The sequence below is a fragment of the Cervus canadensis genome, chromosome 30, assembly GCF_019320065.1.
Source record: "Cervus canadensis isolate Bull #8, Minnesota chromosome 30, ASM1932006v1, whole genome shotgun sequence".
Taxonomy (NCBI): Eukaryota; Metazoa; Chordata; class Mammalia; order Artiodactyla; family Cervidae; genus Cervus; species Cervus canadensis.
Genome location: NC_057415.1, coordinates 18,058,426 through 18,072,759, shown reverse-complemented (window position 1 = coordinate 18,072,759; position 14,334 = coordinate 18,058,426). Strand labels below are relative to the sequence as shown.

At 51.3% G+C, this 14,334-nt stretch overlaps 1 protein-coding gene across 3 annotated transcripts in view; it reads right to left on the bottom strand.

The window, feature by feature from the left end:
- Positions 1–14,334, bottom strand: part of PHF2 (PHD finger protein 2) — an 82,588-nt gene that overhangs the window by 17,394 nt on the left and 50,860 nt on the right. For all 3 annotated transcript variants that reach the window (XM_043453146.1, XM_043453145.1, XM_043453147.1), the window contains exons 3-9: positions 13,902–14,016; positions 8,185–8,345; positions 5,264–5,405; positions 4,280–4,466; positions 3,040–3,202; positions 1,984–2,071; positions 1,407–1,513 (exon numbers count right to left, since the gene is read on the bottom strand). In XM_043453146.1, coding sequence (XP_043309081.1) covers positions 1,407–1,513; positions 1,984–2,071; positions 3,040–3,202; positions 4,280–4,466; positions 5,264–5,405; positions 8,185–8,345; positions 13,902–14,016 — 963 coding nt within the window. The remainder of the gene's footprint in view (positions 1–1,406; positions 1,514–1,983; positions 2,072–3,039; positions 3,203–4,279; positions 4,467–5,263; positions 5,406–8,184; positions 8,346–13,901; positions 14,017–14,334) is intronic.

Here is a 14,334-nt window from a genome sequence, read left to right as displayed (position 1 = left end):
AGATGCTCTGCAAGGGGCAGGCCTGGCCTTCCCATTGTCCGCCCACCAGGCCCCTCAGGCAGGTGGGCTGGCTCCCCCCTCCACTGGTCCCCAGCCTGCAACAGTGAGGGACCACAGTCATGCCCCAAACCAAGCATCCCCGATGCTTTCTGATTCCCACCCTCTCACAGCCCCCTGCATAGCTGAGGCAGTGGGCCCACTTCCCAATGGGGTAGCCCAAGGCAAGCACCACCTCAATCACATCCTTGGGAGCCAGAGCTGCCCCCAAACAGAAGGGACAGAGTGTTCCCCCTTCAGGCAGAGAGTTCACCGTGGAGGCGGAGCAGCCCTGAGCTCTGACACCACCAGAGGACCATGTCTGGCCTGTGGCAAACGCCTGGGCCCTCTCGGCTCTGAGGCTGCTGAGCTGTCAGTCCCATCACAGAGGAAGGCCCAGGGCAGAGAGGCGAGGGCAGCCCAGCAAGGCCCAGCTAGTCAGCAGTCACCCAGGTCAAGCTGTCCCCAGGTCCCCAGGGTGTGATTCTGCCCACACGACCCCCGTTCCATCTCCCCAGCAAGAAACCCCAGAGCAGGGCACTCCTTCTGTCTGGAGTACAGGGCTGAAGTTTAGAAAATGATGGATGAATTTCATTGAAACCTAGCCAGCCCAGGTTAAGAACCATTTTCAGCTTTCTGATCTCAAATCAGAGTCAAAGTACAAAGGAGTCCTGATAAGAAGGTCTCTACTTGCGGCTCTTATCAGAACACAAAACAGCAGCTTCCTGGAAGGCAGGTGCTGCTGAAAAAGGAAGCTCTCCATGAAAGCAAATGCTCCTCCTGTATCCCTCACATGGCTGCAGAAAGTCTGGAGACCTGAGCAGGAGCTGGCCACCTGGAGCTGATCCCAAAGGCAGGGCTGGCAGGACGTAGGAGGCAGGGCCATGTTCATGGAGGGCAGGGACCCAGCAAAGCCCATCCACCCCACAGCCTTCCCCGGGGGACTCTGGCATCCACACTCCCCCAGTACAGCAGGGATGCTACTGGGGTCCCTCGGCTGGTAGCCAGGCAGACCCCAGGCCTCTCGATGTCCCAACTGAGCCTTGTCAGTAACCACACAGGGCCACAGGGACCTAGCAGAACACACACCAGGTCTGGAAACATGTGGCCAGAGCTCCTTCTGCAACACCAGACAACTCTGCAGGCAAGAGCCCACTCCAGCCCCATAGCACACAGACAGGGAAAGCAAGGCCTGGGAGCTGCGGGGACTTTCTGCTCAGGCCCCATGAGGGCAGCGCTCAGCCTGTGCCCCAGGGCCCAGCCGCCCTGCTGCATGATGGCAGAACTGTGACCACTCTCCGGCATCCCTGAGCTCTGCCCGCAAACTGCCCACAGCCACAGGCAAAGACGCTGACCGGGAGATGACGTACTTTTGAATGCCTCCAGCAGGTGCTTCCCCATGTACCAGCAGGCAGTTTCGAAGTTGGGAAACTGAGTCAGGCTGCCCAGTTTCAACCTTCTTTCCACTTCGTATGCTCTGGAAGCCACAGCAAAGAACTATTCAGTGTATGAAGCCCTGAGCAGGTAATGCTAAAGGAAGGTGAACCCACGCCACAACCAGAGGCTACACTGCAGCCATGCCCACTCAGGCCTCCCTGCGGGGCCTTAATAGCAAGGTGAACCAGGGGACCACCTCAGGATGACCACTTGGCATGAAGGTGAGCCCCATGGGCCATGGCTTCTAGAGCTCTGGGTCAGTGCCCAAGGAGAAGGCGGCTTGGCCTTTTAGTTCCCCCCAAGTCTATTACAGGCCTGAGGCTGTCCGGCAACCAGGCAACTCAGGAGCCCTGGGAGGATCACAGCTCATCTCCTCCTTCCTCCCCACCACGCAGACACCTGGCTAAGCAAACAGCCATGCCGAGGGTCACCCATGGGCTGGGCCCAGCCAGGACTCAGGGGAGGTATCATCATACCGTGGTGGAGCCTGGGAGTCAGGTATGGCCCTACCTCATCTGCATCTCCACACTCAGGCTGTGGAGGAAATGTCCCGCGAAGGCCAGGCAGTCCACAGGCGTCAGAGTGGCGTAAATCCAGCCTGCGGGGACAGGGATGAGGCCACCTCTTCACAGCATTCTCATGCCAGGCTCGTGGCATACCTGGCCTGACTCCAGCCAGCATGGGCTCCGGCTCCTGCCAGCCCTTCCTCTGTGCCCCCATCCATCCGGGGCCCCGGCAGGTGCTCTGGCCCTGGCTTCTATGTAATGAGTGGGTGTGCCCTCCCAGGACAGCCTGTGTTCGAACTGGCCCAGTCTGTTCTATCCAGCCCTGTGTGGTATAGACAGGGAAACCCAGGCCCAGGAGCCCAGGAGACTTGCTCAGGCCCAACCCAGGGGTGGGCTGCCTGGCATTCCTGATCTCCACATGCAGGACGGACGGACAGGCAGAGCTGCCACAACTCCCAGGAGAGCTGAGTTTGTCCCCCCAGACTCTGGGAAATAACTGTGGTTGTAGGGAACAGGAGTAGGGGCTAGATCAGGAAGGACTCAGAGGCACATAAGTCAGTGGAAATGTGAGGGCCTCCATATATGACAACCAGAAAATCTGAACACTGATTGGCCGTTGGGTAATACTGGAATGGTTAACTGTTCATTTTTAAAGCATGATGATAGTATTGTAATTATGTTATTTTTAAAAAGAAAACTTACAGATACCTTCACCTTAAAAGGTGAAGTATTTACAGGTAAAGCAAAGTGACATCTGTAAAGGGCATTATCTGCTTGTATCCTGGTTTCCCCTTTGTGTTCGAAATGTCCAGATCAGCAAACACCACCTCTGACAGTGTGACTGGGCTCTCTGGGCTGGGCTCTCAGGGCCCCACGCAATCCCACAGGCCTGGCCTCCAGGAGTACAGCCAGGCTGGAGGCTGAAGGGCCTCATGGCCCCGAGGTGGCCCCAGAAATGACCACAGAGCAGGACTGACCCCAAGGCAAGGCAGCACACAGCCAGGGCATGACCTCCCAAACATCAGAGGTGGGGGACATAACACAGGGGCAGGGCACTCACCCGAAGGGATGAAGAGGGTCTGACCCTGTTTGAGGGTGCACTTGTAGCATTTGTCCACCTGATCGGCAAAAAACATCTCGCTGTGGTTTGAGGCCGACTGCCAGCGCTCATACAGGGAGATGTTGGCTGAAGCTGGCTTGATGAGATAGAAGATCTTCTCTCCCTGCCAACAAAAGGCCATTGGCAGAAACTGTCATATGCTGGGATGCTGGGGGTGGGTAATGCCCACCATGTCCCTGGATGGGTCCCAGCTTCAACACCATCCTCCCAGGCCCACCATTCCTCCCCTGAAACACTGGGGCCACATGTGCTTTGCAATCCAGAAGTGTGCATGTCAGGAAGATCCTGGGCATAGGTGGCTCCAGCATGTTCAGGGCAACCCCTGCCACTCCACACTCCATATCTTTGAAGCACTATGGATGCTGTACATGCCAAGGGGAACAAAGTTGTGACCTGTAGTCTGACGAGTTCTAAGAAAGCTCTTCTCTTGAGAGTAGCCTGGGTACCACTGGAGATGGAAGGATGGTACCCCCTGCCAGCTATAGCCCAGCTCTGTGCTTCGTCTAGGGAGATCGATAGGTCCTCACTCCCAGGGCAGACAGGCTGAGGCCAGGAGATACACAAAAGGTGCAGGAGTGGGTGGTAGGACTTGCTCAGGCCCTCAAAGGGCTGGAATCAGAAGTTGAGCCACCTATCCTAGCCCAGGCTCCAGCATGTCTGGGAGACTCCAGTCGGGATGGTGAGCCTGATGCTTAGGGTCTTGTTTTCACATTTCCCTTTTCCTCTAGCTTCCCTATATGTTCCCAGCCAGAAGTCCCCTAGCTCTCTCTGCTGCTCAGATGCCACCGCAGCCTTGTTCCCTGGCCCCCAGCCAACCCCTCATTCTCCAAGTGAGGGATATTCCCTCACCCCCTCTTTCAGGAAGGTTCCCCAGCACTGTTCTCCCTTCCCCAGACACAGCTCTTGGTCACCACTACAGTGGGCCTCCTCCCATTGCTTCATGAGCCTCAATCTTTAGAAAAAGCACCACACGTGTGCTGCTCTGGTCCTGAGTTGCTCCCCAAGGGCCCAACATCTGTGTCCTTTCTGTGAAGAAACATCTTGTCCCTCCTCCCACCTGACGCTGGCCACTCTTAGGGCCTGTGGGGACTACAGACAGTCCTGCCAGCTCTGGTCAAGAGCAGGTCTTGCCCTCAAGGCTCAGGTAGGGCCCCAGTGGGAAGCAGAGGCCAGCGCTCACCTTGAGCACATGGTACCACGCAGAGGCGCCCCCGGAGTCGATGTGAAAGTCGGTGTAGCTGTCCTTCACACAGATCAGGCAGTACTTGGTCACCTTGGGCTTGGCCAGTAGTGCGTCGTCAGGCCAGTAGTTTTCTACCCAGGACAGCTTCTTCACGATGTCAGGAGGCTCCACGAAGCTGGACATTCTGGGGTCAGGGACAAGAAGGGCGGTCAACAGTGACAGGAACCGTCAGCACATTTGTTATGCCCCTGGGGAAGAAGGGCAAGGTGCTCTGCGATATGGGTCCCACACCTATTTCTCCACCTCAGGCTACAGGGCATTGCTCCCATTCTCCCGGGTAGCAAACCGAGGTTCACAGAGCAGGAAGGAGCCCAGCTACCAGGTGTAGCTATGGCAGGCATCTAACACTGGGCTCTCCACCCAAAGAGAAGGCCCGAGAACTATCCACCCCGGAAATAACTTCCTTCTTGGAGAACTGGAAAGAGACTTCAGGTGGGCTCATGCTAGCATCACTTGGAACGATGGGGCCTTGAAAGTAAACGTCATTGCTCGTGAATAGCCCGGGCAAAGGAAAAGCCACCGCCCTCCAGAACAGACAACAGGCTGCGGCAACTCCTCACCAGGCTGGGCCATGTCAGACCAGAGAGCTCATCTCCAGGGAAGACAAGAAAAGGCAAAGACAGCCTGTGATTCTGTTCAATGGCACTGTCCTGGACAGAACGCACAATACTGCATCGAAAGCGTCCAGCTCAGCAGCACCTGTGCGGTGACACCTCAGCCAAGCTAAGGACAGGGCTTCAGTGTTCCTGCTGCCTTGGGCACATCTCTGCCTTCAGGGTCATGCCTGCTCAGACAAGACAGTCACAAATCATAAACTAGGCCACCCTGACCTCAACAGCCTGTCACAGGCCCTCCTCTTTAAATCTTCCACATGTTCCAAACCCACGTTTCTCTCTATCCCTCCGCCCTGGCCCCACTCACCTGGTGTCAGAGAACTCAAGGTTGGTGAGGTTAAGGACCCGCTTGCGGTTGGTGCTGTAGTAATAGTCCACAAACTCCTTCAGCTTCATCTTGCAATCCTTCTGCTTGGTGACGTCTGTCACATCCACACTTCGCTCTGGGCCTGGGGAGGCAGCAGGGGAGGGTGAGTGCACCCAGGATGGTGATGTGGCCTCCCATGAGGTCGGGGGCCAGGATGTGCAGAGAGAATGCTCACTCACCCTCTGAAGACAACTGAGGGGAGGGCGGAAAGCTGAGGCTCTAGGCTCTAAAATCCGACCCTCCTCCCACCTGCCCTGCCCACTCCTGCCCTTGGGTGACCATGAAGATCCCCTGGTGCAGTGGGGTGGCACAACCAGGAGCCTCAGCCGAGGCAGCCAGATAAGCAAATAAAAATACAGGACACCACATGAACTTAAACTTCAGCTAAACAATGGAGGTGCTTTTAGTGTAGATATGTCCAAAATAACGCATGGGACATATTTACACTTAAAAACTTCTTAAATCAAAAAATTGCATTTCTAGGCCGCCAACTCCACATTCTGAAGGTTGATTAAATAAAAGGAAAAACATTGATCCTACATTTTATATAGTTGATGGGGAAAGTTCAGGGTAAAAATGTTTTAATGACAGACATAGCATTCTGAATAACCAAGTAATGAGGAACAGTTCTTTACAGAAGACTCATAATAGAAGAAGAGAAAAGGACAGAAGCAGCCAACTCTTCCTTTGCAACAGTCCTCACCACTGCTCAACAATGAGCTGAAAGGCTGATGGAGCTTTCTGTGGAGAGTTGAGACCGCACTGCCTTGACCACTGAGAAGAAGTGGGTGGCAACACCCCTACCCTAAGGAGTCCTGCCGACAACATGAACTCAAATCTAAGCAACCTCTAACCACCTGTTACAGGAACCACTTGGGACAGAAGAACACATTAGATGACACCACAGGGATGCTGTCAACCAAATCCCCAATAGAAGATTTTCCCAAGTCACAAATATGAAAGACTCTCCAGGAGTAACAACCTCATTTCTCCAACAAACCAAGGGAATGGGAAAAGGATGGGGGCTGATACAGAAGAGACTGAAGGGACATAAAACCCAAAATGCAGTGTGAGGGTCTCGTGTGGATTCAGATTCAAACATCCAGACACAAAGAAAAGTGTTTTTGAGGCATTTAGGGACAATGCAGGTGAGCCTTAGGTGATTTTGAGGAATTATTATTAGTGTCATAAAGGGAAATAATGGAACTATATAATAATAATTATATAATATATAATTATATAACTATATAATATATAACTACATAATATAACAATAATAATGGAATATATAATAATGATTATATATTTTTGAAAACTGTTAGTGCTGTGTACTGGAATCTTCATGGGTTAAATGACGTTATGTACCAGAAATTTGCTTTCAAATAATTGGGGGAGGACAGAGTTGGGGAGATGGATAAACAGCTCAAAGCTGATGGGTTCTGTGACCAGTACTGGATACATAGGGGTTCACTGCTTACTTCTCTTATTATGTGTGTGTATGAAAAGCTGCATTAAAAAAAAAAAAAAACTAACTAAGAAGTGAAAGAAAGACCTTTAAACCTCTGAACCATCTCCTCCCTTATTCGGTAAGCCTCTTCCCACTCCTGTAGGCACAGCTGGTTGGGGAGCAGGAGAGGCAGCATCCGAGTCAGGGCTGGCCCTGCCCTTTGCAGCTGGCTGAGCCTGGGGCCTGGGGACAGAGTTGTGAGCAGGACAACACTAGCTCCTATGTAGAAATTGCTTATAAAAATGCCTGACACCTGGCAGGCACTCACTAGATATTACCTGTTATTATAGGTGCTACGACATGGCAGAAACTGCCCTGGACGGTGGTCACAGCCAGAATGAAAATGTGAGTCCTTTCTTCCTCCCCGCCACGAGCTGGTCATCCTTGGGTTCTCCCCTGGTGGGCTCTAGAGAAGGAGTGTTCCCCACCCCAGCCCCATTCTCCAGAATGCCACTGACTTCCTGAATGGCTTGTACAGATGATCTCCCTGAATTCTCACACCCATCTGCCCCCCACCCCCAACTCACAGCATCAGGGATGCAGAGGGTCAAGAGCTCATAGACTGAACAACTTGTCTGAGCGCCTCAAGTACCTGAACCCTCCTGTCTGGTATGTGGCCAAAGCGGGCTTGGGGCATTTGCCTTTTTAGGCTCTTTCCTCTCCCCTCTCTGCACTGGCCACCCAGGCATCCGTGTGACCACCCCAAGCCCTGGCAACCATGAGAGCCTCAGAGCCAGGGCCGTGTGGCCACCAGCCCCTCCAAGGTCACTGCAAGCGTGTGCTGGCCTCTGTGCCAGATGATGCTGGGCTATCTGGAGAGAGGCTACATCTGGCCTCTCTGTGCCAGATGATGCCAGCACATACAAGCATCTGCTCCACCCAGAGGTGTCCTGATCAAGTGTGTCCACAGCACTGAGAGCTGCGGGGAACACAAGACAGAGCACCGACAGCTCCAGCGAGAACCCAAAGGGATCCAGAAGGACAGGAAGCCCTCGGGCCACGGGAAGGCATGTCTGGGGCAAACAAGGGAGGTCAGCTGGGGAGGACACGGCCCAAACCTCAGGGGCAGAGGACCACACAGTCGAGGCCCTCCCAGGCACGACTGTCATTAGCGCCCAACAATAACGAAATCTGTAGCTGGCAGAAGCCAGGGGACCCCATGCAGCCTCAATTGTGTGGGCAGGGAGAAGGGAGGGGGCCTGGGTCACACGTCATTTGCTGGGGCATGGGGTCTCGTTCTAAGAGCACCCATAATGGAGCATGGGGAGGGATCCAGAGTCATACCAGCTGACAGTGTACACAGGGGCTCCTGGCTCAGGGAACCCATAACTCACTCGCAGAGGACGACACTTACCCACGTAGTTCTCGACGTCACTGACGTAGAAGGTGGGGGCTGGGACCGCCAGGCCCAGCCCATCTTTCTTGGGGACAAGGATGGGCTCGGTGAAGCCATGCTCTTCCATGTAGCCCAGCGTGAGCTGGCTGCCCGACACGCGGGCTACCACATCTTCTGCACTGCAGGGAAGTACAAGTCGGAGGTCACGTCAAGCCCAGGCCCCAGCCTCCATGACAGGCCTGGACAGGGCCTCAGGGCCGGAGACACGGAGCCTGAGCTCGAGCCATACCACCCCGGCCCCCACGCCCCAGGAGGAGGACCTGCGGCAGTACCTCACTCAGTGGTCACAGGGTAGGCACGGCAGGGTTCCACACACACACTCATCACAAGACCCTCGAGGTCCAGGAGTCCAGGGCCAGGGTGAGTGGAGAATGGGGACGCACCACACCTGTCCCTCTTACGACACAGGGAGGCTTGAGAGATGTGAGCAAGATCCCTCCTCGACCTCCCTGCTCTCCACTCGCCTCTCATTCAATAGTACGCTTCTTGAGTACTCAGAGGTCAAACTGCTGCACAGGGGTTAGATCCTATGGGCACAGCTGATGGAGATAAACCTCCTTTCAGAGAGAACCTACCCCTGGACAAGCTAAGCACAGGACCCAGGGCTGGGCTGGGGTGCTGTGGTCAGCAGCTCTCCTGTCTCCTGTGCGCTGGATGCCACCCTGGGCACCAGGGACCTGCGGGGCCCAGCTGCAAAGACCCCTGTGTGCTGATGCTGGAGAGGGGTTTTCATCAGACGAGCATGCAATGCCATTAACCCACAGCTGAGAGCAGTGCTACAGCAGAGAGGGAAGGAAGCGGGATCAGACAGGGCCTGTTGAAGCCTGGGGGAATGGGAGTGAGAGGGGCAGGGTCTGAGCAGAAAGCATGTACTAGCAAAGGCCTTGGGGAGAGGAAAATGCGACAAGTGTGAGGAATGAGAAGAACCTGGGTGGCTGGGGCAGGGGGGCAGAGGGAAGCACCCAAGTCAGTGGTGGGCCAGGCCACCATGCCAAGAGGACCGGGGAGCCACTGGCCAGCGTGAGCAGGGCAGGGACAGTCAGAGGTTCATCTGGCGGCTCTGCAGACCTACAGGACCAGGGTGGGGCAGGTGACCACGGAGGAGGAGGCTCAGCGTGCGGTGCCTGGACCAGAAGGGGACAGTGAGAGGGGGGTGGCGGACTCAAGAATCAGATGATGTGTGGGCAAAGGTGAGCAGCCGAGGGACTGGTCATTGTGATCAAGGGACTGGGGCCGCTGACTGAGGCCTGGGGATGGGGCAGGAGTGGGGTTGGAGCAGACCCAGAACTGAGGAGGGACACACTTGTTGGGACTGGCCAGTGGATGCAGGTGCACATCCAGACAGGTCAGGAACTCAGAAGGACTAGGGGCTGGAGAAAGAAGCTGAGGAACCGCTGGCCAAGCGACAATCTATGAGACCAGAGAAACAGAGGGTGGGGAGTGAGTGGAGGCCCCAGAATCCCTCAGGAAGAGCAGAGGAGGAGACAGGAGGGCAGGACAGCCAGCAGAGCATGGTGTCACGGTCTCCACGGAGGCCAGGACTCCAGGAGGGGTGCCCGCACCACTGCCATATGTTAACTGGGGCCAGTGAAAGCGAGGACTGAAGAGTGATTCTGGGGTTTGGGCGGAGTGTTAGGGATAAACCAGAAGGAGAGAGCGGAGAGTGAGGAAGAAGGAGGAGTGTGCTGGGCAACTGCGGTGAGAAGCTCTGGGAGCACTGGGACAGCAGAGTCAGCCGTGGAAGCCACAAGGTAGCGGGAGGTATAAGGCTGCCCTTGACGAGCTGGAATCCCAGGCTCTTTTCTAGTCACTAGTGAGAGTTCCGGATTCACACCATACCCAGTGGATTGGATCTGCAGCTACAAAACCCATGAGGACCCAGCAAGAGGCAAATATGAAACCATCGTGTGGGGACACCTCAGAGCCCAGGGCAGACTGGCTGCCAGGGGAATCTTGCCCTCTGAAGATCACGCATCACACAAGGAGGTAAACCCTCAGGAGGAAGAGCCAGAAGCCTCTTCTGCCCAGAGAAGTAGAGCCTAAGAACTGAGGATAATAGGATAATCGTAAAGGGGATTTTAAGACAAATACGTTAAACCCATTCAAAGGAATAAAGAGAAGATAAAGCAGAGAACAGAAGAGGAGGGGAAAGAACAGGTAACAATGAAAAGGAATAGGAATTATAGAAAAGAAAAATATGATGATTGAAATTTTTACAACTCAGCAGATATATTATACGGTAGCTGGCTAAACAACATTGAATTTGATTGAAAAAAAAAAAGATCTGAAAAAGTAAGAGCAAATAGGGAAGAAGTGCTATTAAAACAGAGAACAGAATATGTTTCAGAACGTAGATAAAATATGATTCCTCAAATTAAAAGTGCTTACTGAGTCCTGAGAAGGATAAATAAAAGCAACACATTAGAAGCATTGCATTATACGTATGGTATATGAAAAATTTTTTAAAAATCTCAAAAGTTTCCAGAGAAAAAATCAGATTATTCACCAAAAATGAAAATAGAACAAAACAAAAACTCCAGCAACTAGGCTGATATCAGTAACAAGAAATGTCAAAAGAAACAAAATATTATAATATCTCTGGAGTTAAAGGAAAATAACTTATAACCAGAATTTTAGATTCATTTTAGAAAATTAGAATCATGCAAAAATAAAGATGAAATAAACATATTTTCAGACATAGAGAATATTTTTATAGAGCTTTTTTGAAAGAACTACTCCTCCTCCTCAACAAGGAGGAAACCAAATCTTGAAGGAAGGAGTGGGGTTCAAGAAATAATGGAAGACTGATCTCCAGATTCCACACAATCCCTATCTTAATGCCACCTGACTATTCTGCAGAAAACGACATGATGAACTTAAAATACTGAAGGAAATACAAGGCACACAGATGACCAAAATATTTTTTATGAAGAACAAGTTGGAGGGTTACTTTCCAATTTCAAGATTCACTACAAAGCTACAGTAATCAAGATTGTGTGGTATTGGCATAATACGAGACATATGGATCAGTGGAACAGAATTGAGTGTCCAGAAAAAACCCAAACATCTATGGTTAACTGCTTTTCATCAAGGGTATCATGATAATTCAATGGCAAATGAATAATTATTTTAATAACTGGGAGAACTGGATATACACATGCAAAAGCATGAAGTTGGACCCTTACCTCATACCACATACAAAAATTAACTCAAAATGAGTTAAAGTCCTAAATATAAGAGCTAAAACTACAAAACTTTTAGAAGAAAACATAGGCATAAATCTTCATGACCTTAAATTTAGCAATAGTTTCTTTTTGTTTTTGTCTAAAAACACAAGCAGCAACAGAAAAAATAACTTGGACCTAATGAAAATTTAAAACTTTTGTGCTTCAAAAGACACCAAAAAAGTGAAAAGACAAACCACAAAATTGGAGAAAGGATTTGTACATCATATATCCAATAAGGAGTCTGTATCTAAAATACACAAAGAACTCTTACAACTCAAAAAGACAAAAAACAACTTCCAATGAGCAAATGACAAATAGCCAACAAGAACATGAAAAGGTACTCAACATCACTAGTCATCAGGGGAATTCAAATTAAAACCACAGTGAGAGACCACTTCACACCTGCAAGGATAGATAGATAGAATCACCATGAAAGTGAAAGTCACTCAGTTGTGTTCAACTCTTTGTGACCCCATGGACGATACAGTCCATGGAATTCTCCAGGCCAGAATACTGGAATGGGGAGCCTTTTCCTTCTCCAGGGGATCTTCCCAACCCAGGGATCGAACCCAGGTCCCCCACATTGCACGCAGATTCTTTACCAGCTGAGCCACAAGGGAAGCAACTCAAAAAGTCAGATAATAGCAAATTCTAGTGAGGACACGAACTGAAACCCTCAGACACTGCTGGTGGGAAGGGAAAGTGGTGTGGGAATTTTCTGTATGACTCAGGGAACTCAAACCAGGGCCCTGTAACACCTAGAGGGGGGCCAAAGAACTAAACGGACATTTCTCCAAAGAAGACATACAGATGGCTAACAAACACATGAAAGGATGCTCAACGTCACTCATTATCAGAGAAATGCAAATCAAAACCACAATGAGGTACCATGACACGCCAGTCAGGAGGGCTGCTATCCAAAAGTCTACAAGCAATAAATACTGGAGAGGGTGTGGAGAAAAGGGAACCCTCTTACGCCTAGAAGGGTGGGATGGGGAGGGAGGGAGGAGGGAGGTTCAAGAAGGAGGGAGCATACGTATATCTATGGCTAATTCATGTTGATGTTTGGCAGGAACCGACACAGTTCTGTAAAGCAATTATCCTTCAATTTAAAAAATTAATTAATTTAAAAAAAAAGAAAACAGTCTGGCAATTCTTCCAACAATTATATATTAAGTAACCCCTAAAAAAATGAAAATATATGTCCAAAGTAAGCATTTTACAAGAACATTTATGGTAGAATTCTTCACAGTAGTCAAAAATCAGAAATAACTCAAATTTCTATCAGCTGATGAATGAACAAACAAAGTGTGATCTATCCAAAAGGAATATTACTCAGCCATAAAAAAAGGAAAGAAGCACTGACTCTTGCTACTCTCTGGATGAACCTTGAGGACATTATGCTAAGTGAAATAAGCCAGTCACAAGGGCCACATATTATATGATTTCCTTTAGAGGAAATGTTCATAATAGGCAAATCTACAGTGATAGAAAGCATGACTAGTGGCAGGACTTCTGGGAGGAATGTGGATCATCAATTTATTTTTGAGGTGATGGAAACCCTCCAAAATTAACTGGAGGTGGTGCCCAGAGCTGGGAATACACTGAACTCTACCCTTCAAATAGATGGATTGCATGGTATATGAATTATATCTCAATAAAGATGGGAAAAAAGAAAATAAGAAAGAAGCCAGAGAGGGGAAATACCTTATCCACAGAGCAGCAAGGAAAAGAGTTGCACTGAATTTCTCACCAGAAACCATGCACTCAAGTAGAGAATGGAATGAGTCATTTAAAATGTTAAAAGAAAAAACCCACCAACTTAGGAATCTGTGTCCATCAAATTATCCTTCAAAAAAGAAGGAAAGACTTTGTCAGACAAACAGAAGCTATCTTCCAGCTGTGAAGGGCCAAGGGTGGTTCAGAGCAGCTGTCTGTACAACCACATATCCACGCAGTCAGGGTGCCCCCCCACTAGAAGTGATTTCCTGTGACCCTGATCCTGCCCTCTGCCCTCACATGAGACAAGGGTGTACAGGGGGAGGGGCACTCTAAGAAGAACAGGGACACGCCAGCAGGCCATGCGCACGGAGGAAAGCCCACGGCTATATGACACCAGGACCCGCCACATCCAAAGGGTGGTCTCAGGCTGGATACCAGCCCCCACTCCTGGTCCATAAAGTGAGGACAGTGGCTGTCTCTCAGGAATGTGCTGTGGGAAGGGCCATACCAGGTAGGGGAGATAAGACTCTTCCCTCCAGGGCTGTGAAGAGGGTCACAATCACCTATCCTCGGAGGTGCTGAGAAGGGACAGATCAGCTCCCGTGCTGGGAGCACCTGGAGCTTCTGGGACTTTGCTGCTTCCCCTGGAGGGAAGCTGATGGCCCTGGAGCCCCAGTGCAGGGTGCATATCCAGACCTCAGGCTGGAGAGGAAAAGGCCTGCTCACCTGGGAAAGGTCCGGCTCCGCAGCTCCTTGATGAAGAGCTGGCTGCCGTTCTGCACGGGTTTCACTTCCGGCGTCTGCCCGGGGCCATGTTTATGCCAGGTTCGCTTCTTCTTCACTGTGGGGGAAACAGGAGGCAGGTCATCACCTGCAACCCCCGCCTCTCCCCATGCCTGCAGAGACCCAGCCAGGAGGGCAGCCACCATGAATGCTGCAAGACTCAGACCTCTCAGAGGCAAAGAAGTTGGGGTTCCCTGGCCCCCACCCACCCAGCCTCCCCAGCCTCTCAGGACCCGGGGGTGACACATGGTCAGGAACTCCCACCTCTCACATCCTGAGTCACAGCCCCCACTTCACCTCTTACCCCATACTCCCCATCCTGCTGACTCAGACAATGGCACTCAAAAGCTGGGGCTTCCTAGGGCCCCACCTCACT